The following is a 22,204-nucleotide window of genomic DNA, read 5'->3' as shown; positions in this document are numbered from 1 at the left end:
CTGTAACAGTTAAGAATTCCGAATTGCCATGTGATGATTTTATACATTGACGTTGGAGAGATAGGTAGTCACGAAACCATGCAGAAGCACCCATATCCAAGCCGATATCGGACAGCTTTTTTAAAAGCAGGTGGTGATCGACCGCGTCGAAGGCTTTTGAGAGGTTGACAAAGAGGGCCGCGCAGTGCTTCCTCCTATCCAAGGCAGAGACTATATCGTTGGTTACAAGAGTGATAGCAGAGATTGTACTATGGCCAGGTCTGAAACCGGATTGGTGAGGACTAAGAATAGAGTGGCTTGAAAGGAAGCACTTCCATTGCGAACTGACTAAGGTCTCAAGTACTTTGGCCAACCAAGGAAGGGTGGAGATTGGACCATATATATCCAGATGATCTCTAACACCCCCCTTGTGTAAAGGGATGACTCGTGCAGACTTCCAGTTCAGTGGGAATGAGCCAGAAGAAATTGATAGATACAAAATAATAGTTAACAGCTCTCTAATAATTGGCGCAGCTAATTTTATGAAAAAAAGAGTCCAATTGATGCTCACCCGTCGATGATTTAGGGTCTATGGATTCTAAAACTTTGAAGACCTCCGAAGATGTAAACCAGGGCTATTCAACTAAATTGTTCAGGGGGCCACATTGTCAGAAACCCAAGGGGCCAGGGGCCGGACTGCCACGGCGCCTCCCCGTGCTATGAATATATGTACACTTGACACAACACGCAACCACATTTTCACAACTTTTATTTAACTACATTGCAAAAGTAGTATACTTTTCAAAAAAAGTGCTTCATTTATGTGCCACATCTGCAACATCTCCTGCAGAAAGTGCTTCATTTATGACTGTGCAACAACTGCAACATCTCCTCTTCAACATTTCAATATAAAAATAAAATAAAAAACAAACAAGTGCATGATGTGCATGTGAACATTCTAACATCAACACTTGAACAAAAAAACACATTTATAGTGCAGCTGAGCTTATGAAAAAGTGCTTCATGTCTGTGGAACAACAGCAAATCACAGCATCTTATTAGCACTTATTGTCCACTCTTAACTCTCAAACATCAGGGGGGGTGGGGGGCAGACAGGCCTAGCCTACATACACACATCTAATGAGAGCGATTGCACTTCTTTGACTGGGCAATGGCAGAGAAAGAGGGTTCATAGGAAGTGAGGGCTACCCGCAAACAGTGATGCAAATGCTCATTTGTCAAGGAGGCACGTTGCTTGTTTTAATGGCATTCATGTGAGAGAAACTGGATTCACAGGTGTATGTTGAGCCAAACATTGTTAGCACAGATATTGCCAGCGTTTTTATTTTGGGGAATGTCTTGACATGAATACACTTTATCCAAAATGTTGTGGTGGATTCATTCTCAAGTTCCTGCTTCAGAGCAGATGATGCTTGCATGTCAATTATTTCAAGTTGCAGGAGACCTTCATCAATGTGAAGTGATGCAAGGAACTCTTGTCCTTTTGTGGAAATAGCAGCTACATTGGAAAATGGGTTGCTCACAAAATGCATCAATTCTCTGGACATGTCAAATTCATCAAATCGACTTGCAAAGTTTTCCCTCAATTTATCAATGAAATATGTCATTAATTGAGTGACATTTGGCTCAATTGTGCGTGTTAACGTTGACATGAAAAGAAAAAAGTAAATTTTTTTTTTTTTTTTTTTTTTTTTTTATTATCATGTAATCTTTGGCGGGCCGGTCAGAATCATCCCGCGGGACGGATCTGGCCCGCGGGCCGCCAGTTTAATAGCCCTGATGTAAACGGTCGACAGGAGAAATGAGGGACATGATTCGTGGGGAGAACATCATCAGAGACCTCGTGACTTTGTACATTGTGAGTCCCATTGAACCAGCGACTTTGTACACAAATCCGGTGTAGTGCAACATTGATGCTTTCCAGGTACTGTAGATAATTGATCTCAACCCTGCTCTCTTTTCTTGATCCTCCAATCACAAGTGTTGTTCGGAAAGCGAATGAAAAGAGGGCGGTGTTAGAGATCAGAGGTCAATTGCCTAAAGACAATGGATACAGTGCTCTGATTAAAGCACACATTCAGGCAGAAAGACAATGGATACAGTGATCTGATTAAAGCACACATTCAGGCAGAAAGACAATGGATACAGTGATCTGATTAAAGCACACATTCAGGCAGAAAGACAATGGATACAGTGATCTGATTAAAGCACACATTCAGGCAGAAAGACAATGGATCCTTTCCCTCTGACGGGAAGAAGAACAACGTCATACAGTTTGCAGAATTTGGAGATCTGGGGGGGGGGGGGGGGTCATGGGAAAAGGAAAAGAAATATGAAACATTTCTGGGAAGAATGAGAAGAAAAGAGACAGGATAAATTATTCTCACATGATTAACATCATACACACACACACACACACACACACACACACACACACACACACACGCACGCACGCACACACACACACACACACACACACACACACACACACACACACACACACACACACACACACACACACACACACACACACACACACACACACACACACACACACACACACGCACACACACACACACACACAAAGAATAAACCACGTATCCCGCAATAGAATGATTCTCTCCCCAGAAGGACAGGATCTTGGCTCTGATGATGCAGATAATACAGACAATGCAGTCAGACCAAGAAGATGAATGTACGAAAAAAAGTAGAAAAAAAAGAAATAGAAAAACCTTCAGAAGAAGTAGAATATATAGACTTTCATCAAAGTTAAAGGCAAAACTCTGCTACTGTCTCCAAACCAGCGCATGTTTTGCGTTTAAATCTTGACAAAGCTCTCGAAACATGACATTTTTTTTATTATAGACTTAGGGATGATGATAATAGGATTGCTTCACGTCAGGTCGAGTCAGATTTGTATCTGTAAGGCCCAAAGTACAGCACCCACCCCCCCCCCCGGCTTAACCCCCGAAGTAGAGAAGGAAACACTCCCACAGAAAATAACCGTAATGTGAAAAAAGAACGTAGATGGGAAAAGGTTTCTTTTCTTTTTAGAAACCTTAGATGCCATATTTATTTTCCAAAGTTCTTGAGAAGGTCATATTTAATCAAATATCAGATTTTCTTAAACAGACAGATCTCCTTTATCAATTCCAGTCTGGCTTTCGCCCTGGGTATTCTACGGATGCTTGCCTGATTGATCTCACTGACCATATTCGAACCCAGATGGACTGTGGCAAACGAACTGGCATGGTTCTGATTGACCTGCAGAAAGCGTTTGATACTGTTGACCATCAGATCCTGCTTGAGAACTCAAAGCCTGTGGGATGGACGATGGGTCGGTGAGATGGTTCAGGTCGTACTTGACTGGGAGGACCCAGGTTGTGAACATAAATGGTGTCGCATCTTCATATAATGAAATAACATGTGGGGTGCCACAAGGCAGCATCCTTGCTCCATTGCTCTTTTCACTATATGTTAATGACATGGTGTCTGCAGTATCCTGCAGACTCCTACTGTATGCTGACGACTCAGCACTTCTGGTGTCTGGAGACGACACGGCAGAAATACAAGCCGGTCTCAGTAGGGAGCTGGAAAGCCTTCACAAATGGTTAGTTGACAACAGAGTCAATTCTATTCAGCTCAAAACATAAATTAAAGGAATGCTCCCAACTTGAGATCAGCTGTAATGGATTCAGTGTCGAGTCTAGAGACTGTGTTAAATACCTAGGTGCAGACCTCGACCAAACACTCTCAGGGAAAACAATGGCCCTGAAGGTGATAAAAAAAGTTAACACAAGGGTGTAATTTTTGCACAGAAAAAAGAGGTTCTTATCACTGGAAAACATGAAATTGCTTGCCAACTGCATGATCCTCAGCCAATATGACTATGCATGTACGTACTGGTATAGTGGTGTTACAGTGGAAAGTAAACACAGGCTACAAACCAGCCAAAATAAGACCATACGATTGGTCCTAAATCTGTCACCTCGAACCCATATTGAGCCATGTCACTTCAATGAGGTGGGATGGCTCCCTGTGGAGCAGAGGGTCTCCTTTCTGAAACTGGGACATATGTATAAAATGTTAAATGGATCTGCCCCCAGATATTTATGCTCTCGTATTGTCCTGCGTGGCCAGGTCCACGGACGACAGTTACGGTCTGGACAGCTCTCAGTTTATGAGCCTAGAAAGGGTTCCTATTCACAGAATGGCTTTCTGTCTACAGCCAGCCGGCTGTGGAACTCTCTGCCCAGGGCCATCCAAAACTCCCCCACTATTGCTGTCTTCAAGAGGGGTGTGCAGCGACATCTGCAACAGTAGGTTGCAGAGGGTGCTTGGCCACCACTCTTGAAGAACAGGCACATGACATGCTGTAATGAGGCTCTTTCAGAAAATTGTGTTGTCTATTTTATCTACTTGCTGTATCTATTTTATCTTCTTAACTCTTTCTTTGTGATTTATTGTATTCTTCTTGGGACCATGTTGGAAACAAGTCGACAGACCTTCACATGTTATCCTTGTACCCCTTGTTTTTATACTATTGTATAAATTGTATGTACTAAATAAAAATCAAATCAAATCAATCATGGTCAATTCAACGAGAGATGCCCCCAACTGGGATGCCAGACGTGCAATATGCCTCCCGCTGCAACGGCTAAATTAATGGACTATTAATAGTTCGCTCCTAGCTTCATCGTGATCCATGCAGGCTGTCGTCCCCGTGAACAAGAACTTAGAAAGACTTCTCTGTCTCTGATAAGGCAGCGGATTTTGAATTTCGAAATGGCAGTTAAATATCCGCTATAGCCAATACTAGCTTAGCGTTGCAGACTGAATTTAACTTCCTAGGTCTCGTGAAAAATAAAACAAACTCCATGAACAGAGGAATAATCTCCCTTCTTCTGAGCTGATCTCTCAATTGATATACCTGTCCTGTCCTGTCCTGTCCTGTCCTCTTCTGGTCACTGGATCCATATGTCCCCGGAGGCTTCTGAAGACAGAATTGCATTAGGCACCTCAAAAAATAAATAGCGTGCTGAAATGGATTGTGGGAAATGTAGTAAACTTGCATGAGAAATGTAGGAAATTGGTACACGGTGGTACGCTCGACTATGAAACCGCAAACAAATGCGGACATGCCGCGCAGAGTCCGGTCCGCTCACAGTACGCCCGACTATGTGGGAGCCTTAACTTTAACCAACTTGTCTAAACAATTGAATAGAACTGTCAATGTTGACTGCTTAAATATAAGGCTGTGTGTAAACTCTGCATCTAAACTAGGCATCAATCAGCAAGAGCTCAAGAGGTCTCACAGTGGGGGGAAGGTCAAAGGGTTAAAAGCCCGGAGAGGAGAGACCGTATGGGAGAGAATTCACTCAGTCTGAGAAAAGCGTCTTATGTAAGACTAGAGTCTCTCAAAGGAGAATGCGCAAGTGAATGTGCACGTACTACATACACATATGCATGTAGAAACACACACACACATAACGCTCTGCCATGGACTGTTCTCCCCTGCTCTGTGTTCCACCTTGTCTGTGCCATAGACATTTGTTCTCACACTCGCTCTGTCCTCTCTCTCTCTCTCTCTCTCTCTCTCTCTCTCTCTCTCTCTCTCTCTCTCTCTCTCTCTCTCTCTCTCTCTCTCTCTCTCTCTCTCTCTCTCTCTCTCTCTCTCTCTCTCTTGTTTAGTATTTCTTTGTATCTTATTCTCTTGTCTCTCTGTGCTCTGTGTATACCACTGTCTTGTTGCCATAGTTGTAGTTCCCTGTTTCCTGTAGTTCTTTGTTAAACTGCTTCCCTCCCATGTGTCTCCATTTGTGATCAGCCCAGGTGTTTCTCATGTTCCCATTCTCTCCTTGTGTATTTCAGTTCACTCGCCCATGTCCTCCGGTCCATTGTCTATGTTTAGTGTCTCCTCCTGTTAGATGTCAGCTGTTGCCTGTTTCCCTGTAGATATGTAGTGTTTTCATACTTTTACCTTCATTTATTTTTGCCGGCCACCAAAGGTACCTTGTGTGTTTGTGTTTTTGTCTCTGCACTTTGTCATGGATTGTGTTCATTAAACCCTTGGATCTTCCTGCTGCCTCCTTCGTCCTGCCCTCTTACTCTCACCATTACTCTCCCAACACAGCCACACATAAAACAGGCTAACACACACACACACACGCACACGCACACGCACACGCACACACACACACACACACACACACACACACACACACACACACACACACACACACACACACACACACACACACACACACACACACACACACACACACACACACACACACACACACACACACACACAGCCTCTGTGTTGTTCCCAGCATCAGTTGTATTGTTTCCAATGGAAGCCATGTGGGTTCAACAGACCTCTCACTGTTGGTACCAGGTTCTGATGTGGGTTCAACAAACCTCTTACTGTTGGTCTCAGGTTCTGATGTGGGTTGGTGTGTTATCTCTTACTGTTGGTACCAGGTTCTGATGTGGGTTGGTGTGTTATCTCTTAATGTTGGTCTCAGGTTCTGATGTGGGTTGGTGTGTTATCTCTTACTGTTGGTACCAGGTTCTGATGTGGGTTGGTGTGTTATCTCTTACTGTTGGTCTCAGGTTCTGATGTGGGTTGGTGTGTTATCTCTTACTGTTGGTCTCAGGTTCTGATGTGGGTTGGTGTGTTATCTCTCACTGTTGGTCTCAGGTTCTGATGTGGGTTGGTGTGTTATCTCTTACTGTTGGTACCAGGTTCTGATGTGGGTTGGTGTGTTATCTCTTACTGTTGGTACCAGGTTCTGATGTGGGTTGATGTGTTATCTCTTACTGTTGGTATCAGGTTCTGATGTGGGTTGGTGTGTTATCTCTTACTGTTGGTACCAGGTTCTGATGTGGGTTGGTGTGTTATCTCTTACTGTTGGTCTCAGGTTCTGATGTGGGTTGGTGTGTTATCTCTTACTGTTGGTCTCAGGTTCTGATGTGGGTTGGTGTGTTATCTCTTACTGTTGGTATCAGGTTCTGATGTGCGTTGGTGTGTTATCTCTTACTGTTGGTACCAGGTTCTGATGTGGGTTGGTGTGTTATCTCTTACTGTTGGTACCAGGTTCTGATGTGGGTTGGTGTGTTATCTCTTACTGTTGGTCTCAGGTTCTGATGTGGGTTGATGTGTTATCTCTTACTGTTGGTCTCAGGTTCTGATGTGGGTTGATGTGTTATCTCTCCTATATGGCAGAAAGTTGGCACTGCTGCTGCCCCGATCCACGGTTTGGCCATGGCTAAAACCAGGGGCTTGTGATCGACAAAAACAGTGAGCCGGCAGCCCTCCAGCAGGAACCTGATGTGATGTATGTGAGGCGAGGAAGAGGCCCTCCAGCAGGAACCTGATGTGATGTATGTGAGGCGAGGAAGAGGCCCTCCAGCAGGAACCTGATGTGATGTATGGCGAGGAAGAGGCCCTCCAGCAGGAACCTGATGTGATGTATGTGAGGCGAGGAAGAGGCCCTCCAGCAGGAACCTGATGTGATGTATGTGAGGCGAGGAAGAGGCCCTCCAGCAGGAACCTGATGTGATGTATGGCGAGGAAGAGGCCCTCCAGCAGGAACCTGATGTGATGTATGGCGAGGAAGAGGCCCTCCAGCAGGAACCTGATGTGATGTATGGCGAGGAAGAGGGCCAGGAACCTGATGTGATGTATGGCGAGGAAGAGGCCCTCCAGCAGGAACCTGATGTGATGTATGGCGAGGAAGAGGGCCAGGAACCTGATGTGATGTATGGCGAGGAAGAGGGCCAGGAGCTCCCTGTCCCTCCAGCAGGAACCTGATGTGATGTATGGCGAGGAAGAGGGCCAGGAGCTCCCTGTCCAATGTGCTACTGTATACTTCCCCCTTTTTTTTTTCTACTTTTTCTCCTCCTTTTTTCTGTGATTTTTCTCCCATCCCAATTTACCTCTCGTGCCAATTATCCCTCCCCTGTCCTGATCGTTGCTTGCATATGCCCCCCACTGGCCGGTTGTAGGGAGGATAGAAGACTTGCATCACGTGTCCCCTCCGATACATGTGGAGGCAGCCAGTCACATCTTTTCACCTGCCAGCGCAGACTCTCATTTGGCGAGGAATACCGTGTAGGAGGCTCACACTGCCCCCGCCATTTTCCTGACTTTGCTGTGCAGGCACCCCAACCGACCTGTAGGAGTCGCTGTTCACAACGACCAGACTACCACCCTTCGACTTTCCACCCGCTAACTCTGCCAATTGAGTCAGTATGACGGCCGGCCCAAGCCGGAGGCAACACCGACAGCTGGATTCGAACCCGGTGTCTCTTGCGTTGGTGACGAGCGCAATGTCCGCTGCGCCACCCAGCCGCCCTGTGCTATACTTCATCTCGTTGTCACGCATCTACTTACAGAAGAAAGCAAGAGGCTGCCAGGCGCCAGCCACCCACTGCAGTGCTCACACACCACGCCTACTGCATAATCGGAGGCATCGGTGGTGAGGGCTATAGGAGCAGCAGGAGAAGGGTGTGCCAGCATGGCTGCGTTGGCAAGAGCAGCCTTGGAGTCCTCGAATGCCTGGACTCTAATCCATATCTCTCACCCCCTAAATCCGGAGTATCAATTATTGACTTCCGGCCAACGTTTGGAGACCCCTGCAGCTAAAAACAATAGATACAAATTCTCATTTCTACCTACCTCCATTCGTGCCATCAATCAGGAGAGGGCGGCATTGAGGTGGGTGGGTGGGCGGGGGGATGGTTGTGGTTGCTTGTTTGACTGTTATGATCTGATCCTGCGACCATGTACTGTACATGTCTGTACTGTGTTCTTCTTGTTATGTATGTTTGCTGTGGTTTTTTTTGGAGCTGGTATTTATCTGCTGTAACATGAATTGCCCAGTTTGGGCCATACCAATAAACTTGACCTTGACCAGTTGACCTCGACCTTGATATCGGACATTCAGCATGTGGCCGGTAAAGACAACCGGGTGGTGGACTGCCTCTCCTGGGCGCGCGTCAGCCCTGTGCACCTGGGCATCGACTATGCTGCCATGGCTGCTGACCAGCTCACCGAATCAGACCTTCAGACATTCAGGACAGCTGTGACAGAACTGTGACTCGAGGATGTGGCATTTCACGACAGCGGCGCCACGCTCCTCTGTGACGTATCCACTGGCCAGCCCTGCCCCATGGTTCCAACTGACTGGCGCCACCGGTTATTTGACGCCATTCATGCCCTTTCACACCCGGGGGTAAGGGCGTCGGTTAACCCTTTAAGCCCAAGCGGTCCGGTACCGGTACGAAATTAATATCACGTCATAAATAGATCAATACATTCTGTATTAATGAATTTTGCATTTCTTTTTCAAATGTAGCCAAGAGTAAAGACCCTAACCCTATCAAAACAGCAGTCAAAGTGTATATTTTCAGCACTATGTTTATTTACCAATGATTTTAAGTAGGGATATCCGATATTATCGGCCTACCGATATTGGCATTCAAATGTGATATCGGAAAATATCGGTATCGGTTTTCAAAAAATAAAAAAATAAAATGTATTTATTTTTTTACATTTCTATAACCTTTATTTACCCAGGCAAGCAAGTAAGAACACATTCTGATTTTATTTATTGTCAAAAGTATGCATAATGTTATGTTAATTCCACAACAAGACATATGTAATGTTAATTACCTGAAATTATTCAGTTTTTTGGGGGGGGAAACCCTGCATATATCGGTATCGGTTGATGTCGGTTGATATCGGTATCGGAAATTAAGAGTTGGACAATATCGGTATATCGGTATCGGTAAAAAGGCCAATATCGAGCATCCCTAATTTTAAGTGTTATTAGCTAAATATGAGTTTATAAATATCTCGGCACATCCCGTTATTGCCATAAAATAGAACGTAGTTTGTTTCTTTACCTTTCTGCAGACGTCTAGAAAAAAAGGCGTCTCAACCTGAGAAAAAATGGCGGAGCTATTTACATTATAAAAAAGTTACTTATAGTAGATTTCATTCATGGTCTTTGCTGCCCTATTACAGGCGCCTGGTGGTACTAAATCCAGATTTAACTCTGCCATTGGAAAGACGATCCATAGATGTATGACTTGGCCATAATAAGGTAATTTATAGGCCTGATATTCTATATTTTATATTCATATTTCAAATTGAATTGAATTGGCTAAATGCAGTACTGTATCTACAAAACCCTGTGTAAATCATCTGCCCTTTATTAATTTTTTTTTGTACACATGATCTCAAGCAGTGGCGTCATTTCAGTAAAAGGCAAGGTATGGCGAGGAGTGGGGGGAGGGTGAATGGGGGGGTTTCCCCCCCTTGGTGGATTTTTTTTGTCAAATCAGTTGTGCAATAGTCACTTTTGGTGAGTTGTTTCTATACAATTCAGTTATATGACATTTAGGTATGACACATGACTACACAAGCATTTTTAGTATAGAAATGTGTCAACAGACTAAAGCAGGGAACCACAATATTTTGCATACGAATTATGCAGAATGTAATATCATAACTGTCTATTACTTTTCTTGCAATTGAGCCAATTTTCCTTAGGTACGGTTTTGAGGTGTGTGTTCAACAGAATGTAGTATCAAAAACACATTCACAAAAAGTATGGGTTACTGAATGCTGAACTGCACTATTATAATCACTAAGCCAGACCTTACCTGTGTCCCTGTATCACTTGTCTCTGCTGCCCTTTGATTAAAAAACGTCCCTATGTCCATTTTCCTTTTTTTTGGGCATTTCAGTTAGTCACAGTAAAAGTCACCTAGTAAAAGTGAGATAATTGACGATATCAAAACATGCTAGGGCTGTACCGAATAGTTCGAAGCTTTGTTCATAATGTTGACATTCGAAATCTAAATCAACATAAAAAGTTGTAATACATTTTTTTTTTTTTTTTTTACATTTTTATTTGCCAAGGTATGGCGAGTGCCATACCTTGCCATACCAAAATGACGCCCCTGATCTCAAGAAGGTGAGAATAAAAAAATGTCACGTCTGGTCAATGTTAGCATGGTGTTATTCACTGTCAAAGATGGAAAATAAAAAATGAAATAATAATAATTTATATTCTCCTTTGGTTCATTACAATTTACTCAAGCATAGTAACAGACACAATATTTCTGGGAATACATTCACCGAGGTCCATAGATGTCCCTAGATACCAAGAACATGCAAATGGACCTTGTAGAAGTGGAGCAATCTTCCATTTACGTACAGTATGTACTTTTAGGCGAATCTTCTGAAAACATGGCTAGGGTTTAACAGGTTAAGCTGGTAGGGGCCCAGTTCGTCTGGCTGGGCCTCAGGCCCTCAGGAAGGACGTCAAATGATGGGTGACCTGGCCTCTTGTGTGGCGTGCCAGCATTCCAAGGTGCATTGTCACTAAGGCCCCCCTGGAGCCGTTTCTCATTCCAGAGAGGCGGTGTAACCTGGTGGGCCCACTTCCCCCGTCTCAGGGTTTCACTCACCTCCTCACTATGGTGGACAGGACCACCAGGTGGCCGGAGGTTGTTCCCCTGTCATCGACAACGGCGGCAGAGGTGGCTCGGGTGTTCATCTCCGGCTGGGTGACCCGGTTTGGCGCGCCATTGGACCTGACTTCCGTCAGGGGATCCCAGTTCACTTCTGAGCTGTGGAGCACCGTGGCTGAGAGACTTGGGGTGAAACTCCATCGTACCACGTCATACAACCTGAAGGCCAACGGGATGTGTGCGTGTTTTCACCGCTCCATGAAGGCCGCCATGAAGACCTGCAGTCCTCTTTAGCCAAGCTGGTCTTTGGTCAACCGCTGAAGGTCCCTAGGGAGTTCCTTCCTGGTTCCTCTGCCCCTTGGTCCACTACAGCTCACCGGTCTGCCTTCCAAGACGCGTGAACACTTAAGGCAACTAACTTGTGCTTCCGCGTTTCTCTGATTGGCCAGCGCTCTCCTTCGTGAATACGCCGGAGACATTTTTAGAAAAACACAAAGCCGCCATCTTTAATGTCTCGCATAGGTAATATTAATACCGCGGCATTATGCATTCGTAATCCCCCCTACATAAGCAAAGGTTAATAATAATAATAACCATGCAGGTTAATTAGCAACGCTCGCACAATACCTAGGTTAATAATAAGTAGGCAATTGGCACAAGTGTAAATTATACATTCGTCACTCAGTTTTAACGTTGACGCACTTAGCTCAACTCATGCGCCAACTTGCTGTGGAGCTTATGGTCACAAGTTCGAATCACTTAAATTTTTATTTTTTTTTATTTTTTACGTTTAATTAATTTATCATCTCTCTATATAAACGTAACGTTAGGTTATGACTATAACCAAGTTCTGTTAACACTAGTGGACGCTCAGCGTCTCATTGCATATATCTCGCTTCAGCATATATACACTGAATACATTTCAAAATGTACCTTTAAATGCCAGCATTCATCTGGCCACACCCCCATCCGCTTACCTATATAAGCAGGGGTGGTGCCACACACTCATCTCCTTCCCAACAAATTTCACCACAATGAAAAATCAAGGGCCGCAGCGGCGTCTAGACGCAGAGCGTCCACTAGTGTTAACAGAACTTGGTTATAGTCATAACCTAACGTTCTGTATCACACTAGCTCCCGCTCAGCGTCTCATTGCATAATAGGAGCTGAGCGGGAGCTAGAAGCTCGACAAATACACCCCGCTGAAGGCCCCCCACAACCATCAGAACAGGGAGGGCCGAGCCCCCCCGACCCCCCCTAATGGAGGGCACCCCCCCTATTAGAGGTTTCCCGGGAGGGCGACGGACCCGACCGTGCGAAGAGGCACTCAAGCAACTCAACGCACAGGGTGAGCAGACCGTGGCCTGACCCCACGACTACACACTACGCACAACCCGCATGCCACCCGGGAACGAACGGAGGGAACAACCTCGTTACTGCCCCCTAGAATCACGGGGTCAAGGGTAAACCCAACCCCGTGGCAAGGCCGTAGCGGCGGAGTGCGAAGGAAGACCCAGACCCACCAAAGGGACTGGACCCCCTGGAACGGGGGCCCGGAGAAGTCCATGATGCCAGCATCAAGACCCCACCAGGTGGGCACTTAGTGACCCCGCCCCCCACATCGCCAGCGTATTCGGACAAAGGCCCCTCAGCCGAGCGGGCCTTGTCCCCCCAATAGTACACCGCCAGGCAGTCAGCATGGCCGTAAGCACACAAAAAAGGTTAACCAACGGAAGCAGGCAGCGCACCGGGGAAAAACCAGGCAACAGGCTGTTAACCCTAGCCTGGAGACTGTGGACGAGACAGGCGCCAGAGGAGACAGCTGAACACAGCCGCACCGGCGGAAGGCGCGTAAGCTGGCGGTGTTGCATGACCAAGCCTCCATAAAAAAAAACCCACCCAGAGGGGTTGAGGCAGAGAAGGCTGATACGATTGGCAGACGTCATGAACGTGCAGGGGCACCCTCAACCGGTGAACCCGGGAGTTGACACTGCTCCAACACACCAGGGAATCAACCACCTTGGTGTTACTCAATGCGGTGGTTGTTCCTATAACCCCTCAAGAAAAAACTCCAAAACACACCTGCGGGTATACACCGGCTATACCGCAGTACAAGTGTTTCAGTTTTTCAAAAAAGGGTTAACCCAGGCCTACGGGTCGATGAAACATTACTTCGGACCGGGCCCGGCGATACGGGAAGCACAGGGTCACCAGAGGAGGTCAATGACCACCCCAACAGGCCCCTCTTCGCCATGCGTGAGAGAGGAGCGAAAAAGAATGGAGAACCAGCCCCAAGCACACCGTACTTGGTATTCCCAGGCGGTCTCCCAACCAAGTACTAACCAGGACCAACCTGTGTAGCGGCCGAGATCTGACGAGATCGAGCGTGTACAGGTTGGCATGGCCGTAAGCCATTACGACAGTGCTGAGTAAAAAACGTACCCAACCAGGGTCTCCATAGAGCTTAACCCTGTGACACCCGGACCGACCTGGCATTTTTCCCCCTGAAAAAAGCCCAAGTCCCTCAGGGTACCAGAACAGCAGATCTGCATCCCCGGCGGACAACGGGTTCAACTGATCTGGACCAGCGTGACCAGAACCAGTCCCGTGCCCTAACCACGCCGACATGCCTACTCCAGGAGAAGGGGCAGATATGCGTGTTGATCTTAAACATGAAAAGAAGGCGCCACCCAGACGTTCGGGCGAACCGCGCCCGGTGGCCAACCCCCGGGGCGTGAGACCCCTCTACATATGTTCAGATCCATTCCGTCATCATCGCCCAGATATGAACGAGAATCCGTCGATAACCAAACCAGGTCGTCGGATTTGGTCATCGGAAGAGGAAAAACCTCCATCCCAGTTGCTTTATAAAAACGCCGTTTTAACCTCAAGCAACCAAGGCGTGCCAGTCAGTCGCCTGTTTACAGAACACCCCGAGCTAGCACTATACGTGCGTCGGGACACACCCACATCAATGAACAGGCTATTTAGACCTGTCATTGAATCCCCAAGGCGCCCAGGGGAACGACAAGAGGGGTGTGACACTTCCTAACTCCAACTCTTTTTAATAGAAAAGCAGGAAGCACCAACAGTATGTATCCCAGTCTACACAGCCGGGGGTAAACATTTTTCACATTTTTACATCCCACCACCCTCCCATAGGAAGGAGACGGGAATCCCCAGAGAGACTTCCCACGCGAGCTGTACAGATTGAAAAGAATATATTGCACCTTGAGCCATGTAAAAAATTGGTTTTAGGGCTCTCCGGGGAGGAGGCACTGAACCCATACACACTCAATAATCGAATTGAATCGAATACATACACAATAGAGTAGGACTCCTTCTTGAGGGTCCACTCACCTTGACAATCTGAGGAGGAGGCTCTGTACTCTGAAGGAGGCTCCCTCACATGGAAGGAGGAGTCCCAACTCACAGAAGGACCGAATAGGAGCTTGGTGAGGAGGAGCCCTGACCACCCCCCAAAAACAGATCCATCACATGGACCTGAACAGCACACGGAAGTCCTACCAACAGAGACGCGCACGGTGACATACTCTATGGCGGGGGAATTTCTGCGGTGCACACGCCCAATATTCCAGGCCGTGGGACCAGGAAACTCCCCCCCCCCCTCACCCTGTAACGTTCCGAACCGCAACGTGACAGGAACCTTGAAGGACAGGGGGTTTACCCCTGACCAACAGAAAAAAGGGGGGAGGAAAGGTTACCAGTTCACCCCTTTACGACCCCACACCCATGATACGATGTAATGACAAAAAGAGAGTATGACACAGTCATAGTCAGCTCCATGAAGCGTCTGACAGCTTCACACAGCGCATGAGCTAACCTGCTATCTGATTTTTACTAAGGAAAAAACACAGAATAGAGAGGGCTCTTCAAGAGCCCCGGTACCAAACTTACACATGTGCTTCTGTGGCCAGTCCAACCCAGTTGTAGGTCACATGACACACACAACCCATCATCACCTACAAAAAATGGCAAAAACACTCTACAGAGGAACGCCGTTTTTCATAATGAGAGAATACATAATTCTCGATTAGTATCGGCCACAGGCCTTGCTAAGCACACACGAAAGCGACCAAACAATCTTTTCTTTTAGGAAAATAAAGTTTCTCCAGCAGTTTTAGCACAACCTCAGCAATCAAGCTAAGAGTTACATCGTATCCCTACCACACAGTGACACAATGTAGTGCAACAACATGTCTGATAGGAGGATGAAGAAGTCCCCAGGGAACCGGGGGGAAACACAATGCTCCTACTTTACCCTTAATACGGCCAGTTAAAACAGGAAAACCTGTTAATATGTGAACACACTGTTCATTGTCATTACAGGCTGAGAAAAGAATCATTCTTTACTCATTTGTCACTAAGCATAGCTTTATAGGTTAGTTAACCCCCTTAGTTGTGAGTACACGGTACATATAAACACACATGATGTTTCTCAACACAACAAACCAGATCATTTTCACATCTGTAACAACAACCCGATTTGCATGGAGAAGCTAAATACCAGTGACAAGACAATTCACACATAACTCGCGTCGTATCCTAAATGTAGTGCAGCAACACTCGTTTTGGAAAACATCGTTATTTACAAAACATTTAGAAGGGAGAGCCAGAAGAAGTGTATAAGGTCTGGCCAAACCTTGCCTACCCGGAGTGTAGATCAACGAAGTGCAGTCTCAAGGCACCGTAATAAACACAGCCGTTCTGTGTTGCCGACCCGGCCAGCGTCGCCGCTCCAACCCGTCGCTACGGTCCCCTTTGTTGACGCAGGCCTCGCCGTCCTGGCCCAGGGCAGGTTCGACAAACATCCTCTGTCAAAGATGACGTCGTAGTCAAGAGTGTTTAAAACATGTTATAATCAAAGCACGTTCAACAGAGTAGCATTAAGCTAACGGCCGCTCCAACCATCGGTCGCTACCGCCCCTACCCGCGAGACGCCGAGCGAACGGCGCACGCGACCAGAGGGGAGCTTCGAATCCCCCCCCGCCTCTCCCCGTGCGGGAGAGGGGAGTTGAGAACCGCGGCGGCGCGCGAGGGGCCGGAGCCACCCCGCGCTGGGCCTCGGCCGATAGCAGCAAGCTAACGTTTCCTAGCCTAGCCAGGTAGGCCACCTACTCACCTAGTGATCACAGCAGGCTAGCGCCGCAGCTAACAGCTGACTGGCTAACAGTAGGCCACCACTAGCACGTAAGCTAAGCAGCGATAGCAGCAAGCTAACGTTTCCTAGCCTAACCTAGATAGGCCACCTAGTGATCACAGCAGGCTAGCGCCGCAGCTAACAGCTGACTGGCTAACAGTAGGCCACCACTAGCACGTAAGCTAAGCAGCTATCACCTGAACTTGTACACAATGATATAACACTCACCCAGACAGGCCGCCGTTCTGAAACCCTCCTCACTTTTTAAGAGAAAAGAGAGACAAGATGTTAACACAGTTTTACAACGGTGATTTTACCAACACCCGACGGAGCCAGCACAATACCCAACTGGCCTGTGTAGCTGACTTTGAACACAGATCTTCCGCTAATGAACATCTATGCCCATATCTCCTCGTGAGGGAATACTCTCATTTGGATATGAAAGATGGGGCCTAACACGGTGACAGAGAGACATCCACTCGTCCAGAAAACACAGGGATCACCAGTGTTAATGGTCGTGGCCCACTAGTTAAACTATAATGGGCTTCAGATCAAGGTCTTCCGCTGCTGCCTAAGAGGCTGAACAAAAGACCTTAATCTGGGGCTGGTGTTTGTAAACATTGTCAGTTAGCCCCCATAGCACTAACAGACAAGTGGAGCCGCAAACAAAACAGTACTCACCCAACCTGAAACCCACCGCTTCTCACAACAGCGGCGCGTCCTACAGTTCAGCTGTGTCCTGAAAGGTTTCACCCCAACCAACACAGCAAAGAACTGCAGTTGAGAGGCATGCAGCGGCGTGCTCCCAATACGAAAACCGGTGGAGGATTTTAGAATGATCACCATCTTCCAGACACTCCAGTGACGAAGACAATATCGCAGTATTTTCTCGAAAATAGTGAGAGAGAAAATAAAGCTATGATGTCAACGTATCTCCTTGTTCTTCCTTTCCTCGTAAACATTGCTCTTCCAGCCAATATCTTTCTCCACGTCAAGTGGGCATATGAGCAACACGTTGCTTGTGATGAAATTTGAGAAGGAGATGAGTGTGTGGCACCACCCCTGCTTATATAGGTAAGCGGATGGGGGTGTGGCCAGATGAATTCTGGCATTTAAAGGTACATTTTGAAATGTATTCAGTGTATATATGCTGAAGCGAGATATATGCAATGAGACGCTGAGCGGGAGCTAGTGTGATACAGAACTAGCTATTCATATCGTTGTAATGTAGTTAATCAATCAATCAATCATGTAACCTACTGTACCTGTGCTTTTACTGTACCTCTGCTTTGGCCTACAGCACAGCAGGTAATGTAGTTAATCAATCAATCATGTAACCTACTGTACCTCTGCTTTGGCTGGCCTACAGCACCGCAGGTAATGTAGTTAATCAATCAATCATGTAACCTACTGTACCTCTGCGCTGGCTTGCATGTTGTAATGTAGTTAATCAATCAAACATGTAACCTACTGTACCTCTGCGCTGGCTTGCACGTTGTAATGTAGTTAATCAATCAACCATGTAACCTACTGTGCCTGTGCTTTTACTGTACCTCTGCTTTGGCCTACAGCACAGCAGGTAATGTAGTTAATCAGTCAGCAGCCTCCACTGATGTACAGTGATTCAAACCCCCTCAATGTGCAGTTTCTGACAGCTGTGCTGTGTTGTCATGCGAAATAACGTTATGAATAAAACGCGACATAACAGCATATAACGTTGCGTTATATAACGTTACAATGTACAGTTGTGGGGAGTGTAAACAGTGATAGTTTCTGACAGCGCAAATAACGTTATGAGTGAATCTGGTAGTTGTTTTGATAAATATGTTGTTTTGATAAATATGTATTCTACGGATTCAAACATAACATTACATTTCCGCGAGCAGCCTATTTTACGCGAGCAGCCTCGCTTGGCGTTTGAGTGCCGTCAAAACGAAAATGTGCATGCGCGCGTTACCGGCGTCGGGGAAAACGAGCCGTAGCGTCACGTGGGGTCAGTTGGCCAATCAGAGAAACGCGGAAGCACAAGTTAGTTGCCTTAAGTGTTCACGCTTCCAGGACGCAGCGAGGGTGTTTGCCCCAGTTTCCACACATCACTGCCTTCCCCAGTCCTACATTCCAAAGGACCTGATGGCTGCCAGCTATGTGTTTATCTGCCATGATGCCCACCGTTCTCCACTGCAGGGCCCTTCCACATTCTCGAGGCGGGCCCCAAGAGCGTTGTGGTGGACATGGCGGATTTGCCCCTGTCCCATGCCCTCCGGCCGTTGTTACCCCTACCTTTCCACCAACAAAGCCTGTGCAGCGGCGGGGACATGCCCCTGCCCCTACCCTTACCCCTGCCCCTTCCACGTCCCCTGTGACTGTTAAATACAGTCGTTATGGCCGCTTGGTCAGACCTCCTAAAAGAGACTGAAGACACTACTGTAGGTGTACTGTTTTGGGGGGTTGGTACAGGTTTATTGTGTTGCACTGAATGTCAATGTTAAAACTGAGTGTTCGGGGGGGGGGGGGGGGGGGGGGGCGCTGTTCTCTTCCATGACACCAAACACAGTATTGTAGAAATGAGTAAACATCACTTCAACACTCAGGCGAAGAACCATGTAGCTCCGTTTTAGGTTTGTTATTATCTAAATAAGATGGTAAGTTAGAGTGTTGTCATACATACTGTAGGTAGTAGAGGCTGGGTATTTCCTTGTATCACTATCACATTCACACTCCAAGTGATTTGGATTGATTTTACAACAGAACATACATGGGCTGTGCAACATCAATTGACCTATACCAAACAATCACAAGCGGTTGTGATTGTGAGATATTTTATGTTGGATTTTGTGTGTGTGTGTGTGTGTGTGTGTGTGTGTGTGTGTGTGTGTGTGTGTGTGTGTGTGTGTGTGTGTGTGTGTGTGTGTGTGTGTGTGTGTGTGTGTGTGTGTGTGTGTGTGTGTGTGTGTGTGTTTGTGTGTGTTGTTCCTAACTAAACACATATGGACATGTTACAGGCCACTCCTGCTAAGCCCTCAGTTCTTCTCCTCTCTCTCTCTCTCTCTCTCTCTCTCTCTCTCTCTCTCTCTCTCTCTCTCTCTCTCTCTCTCTCTCTCTCTCTCTCTCTCTCTCTCTCCTCTCTCTCCTGTCTCTCTCTCTCTCTCTCTCTCTCTCTCTCTCTCCTCTCTCTCTCTCTCTCTCTCTCTCTCTCTCTCTCTCCTCTCTCTCTCTGGTCCGTATCCACTTCCATTAATTTGTGCTAAGCTAGGCTAGTGGTCCGTATCCACTTCCATTAATTTGTGCTAAGCTAGGCTAACTTGCAGCCGGATAACTTTCTACTGAACGCTACTGGGAGGAAATGGGTATCTATCTTCTTGTCTGACTCTGGAGGTAAGCGTATTTCCCATAATGTTGGCATGTTATTTAACCAAAAAACTAAAACATTTTAGGACCCTGAAAGATCCGTGCCTCATTCATTGTCTATACCCTAGATTTGACCTCCAGGTGACCCATCAACAACAGTATCATAATGGGCCTTAGGTTTCTATTTGCTACATCCATCAACAATATACATGTGTGTGTGAGAACTATCTTACTGTAGCCCCGCTGTTGCCATGTTTTAATAGACAACCATACAGTACTTGAAGTCTACCTTTGGGAATAGTGATCTTGAAGTCCAGGTCCCTCTCCTCCAGGTGGTAGTGAGCTACTTCCTGTAGTCTGGCTCGCTCCAGCTCAGACAGGCCCTGGATGGGTACCGGCTGCAACCGCACACTCTGACCCAACATGGTCGCCCAGGTATGATCCCCCTACAAGAGAACAGAGAGAGGAGGTTAATGACAGGGATGGGTGGAAAGAAAGAGAGGGGATAACACAGAAAGTGTGATGGATGGATGGATGGATGGATGGATGGATGGATGGATGGATGGATGGATGGATGGATGGATGGATGGATGGATGGATGGATGGATGGATGGATGATGGATGGATGGATGGATGGATGGATGGATGGATGGATAGGATAGATAGATAGATAGATGATAGATAGATAGATAGATAGATAGATAGATAGATAGATAGATAGATAGATAGATAGATAGATAGATAGATAGATAGATAGATAGATAGTAGATAGATAGATAGATAGATAGATAGATAGATAGATAGATAGATAGATAGATAGATAGATAGATAGATAGATAGATAGATAGATAGATAGATAGATAGATAGATAGATAGATAGATAGATAGATAGATAGATAGATAGATAGATAGATAGATAGATAGATAGATAGATAGATAGATAGATAGATAGATATGAAATAGGTCAAGACAGGAAATATGTATATTGTAAGTGAAAGATGTGGAATAGGAAACTATGTGTGTGTCTAACCACCAAACCATTTATCACAATCAACTGTGATCTGCTTATCCAGATGGCCAAAGTGAAGCCATGTTATTGTAACATATTACATCTGTGAAAATAAAATGTCTATATACCATAGTCAACCGATATCGGCACCCACTGATGTAAATCTCTGTTGGCTTCCATCCCACCGCCATCATCAACTGAGAGATGACCATCCACTTCTTGACAGACACCAAAGATAACATTCTCTCTCTCTCTCTAGTCCCCTGCCGAATACATCATGCCATTCGCTGTATTCGCTGAGTGAGTCTAACCAGGGTCTGGTAACACTTCCCAAAAACCACTTGTAGAAATGATCAACTTTGATCAGAATGACATATTGTGTGGCATGAAGCACAACAGACGCAGTCACAAGCTTCACTCCCTGGAAAGAAAATTACTCAGGGTTTAAGCTTTGGTCACAAAAGGGCTTAAGGAGGATTATTGGCCTCTATTTTTAAGAGGATACTTTCATGTCATTTGGTGAGCCAAAAAGAAAAAAATTATATTCCACAGACTCACAGACTTACATGTGTAGTTAAATCAACTCACTAACTAGCCCCCAGTTCACAACTTTAAAACACTTCACAATTCATCCACAAAAGGCTTGAGGCAAGGTGTCTTTAATTTGTGACAAACTACAGTAGTATCTATGTAAAGACTCGAATGGAGAGAAGTATGCAAGGAGATTCTAGACATATAAACTTAAATATATAGGATTTGTGATGTTATGTATTATTTAAAAGTGGAAAATAAAAAATACACATTGCGGGGATCAAGTGGAAAGTTTGATGTGGTGTGGCTGGCAGCCCTTTATTTCTTATGTGGAACGGTTGACTATGTCTCTCACCTCCTGAAATAATGACACTGTATGTAATGATTTTGTAATATGAAGTGCTCTGTGAACTGATTTTTGGTTTTGTTTTTGTTTATGTGCGTATGTTTGTTACGTCTGTAATGTTTAAAACTGTAATAAAAACACATTGACTAAAAAATATATATATAACTAGATACTGAGAACGCATATGACTCCAGTAAAACTCAATAAGATCAATCCTAAGTATTTCAGATATTTGTGTTAAATGTCAACTCCATAACGGAACCCACTGTATTTGGGAATGTGAGGAGATAAAGATGTTCTGGAAGGATATAATACAGTTAAC

At 45.9% G+C, this 22,204-nt stretch overlaps 1 protein-coding gene across 1 annotated transcript in view; it reads right to left on the bottom strand.

The window, feature by feature from the left end:
- Positions 1–20,437, bottom strand: part of arhgap36 (Rho GTPase activating protein 36) — a 129,337-nt gene extending 108,900 nt beyond the window's left edge. Inside the window, exon 1 of the mRNA XM_084328137.1 lies at positions 20,286–20,437. Within this exon, the coding sequence (XP_084184263.1) occupies positions 20,286–20,421 (136 nt within the window). The 5' untranslated portion in view covers positions 20,422–20,437. The remainder of the gene's footprint in view (positions 1–20,285) is intronic.
- Between the last annotated feature and the right edge of the window lie 1,767 nt (positions 20,438–22,204).

The sequence above is a fragment of the Notolepis coatsorum genome (genome assembly GCF_963971535.1).
Source record: "Notolepis coatsorum genome assembly, chromosome: 13".
NCBI classification, from domain to species: domain Eukaryota; kingdom Metazoa; phylum Chordata; class Actinopteri; order Aulopiformes; family Paralepididae; genus Notolepis; species Notolepis coatsorum.
The sequence above is the reverse complement of the archived record's forward strand: the minus strand, read 5'-3'. Positions and strand labels throughout refer to the sequence as shown.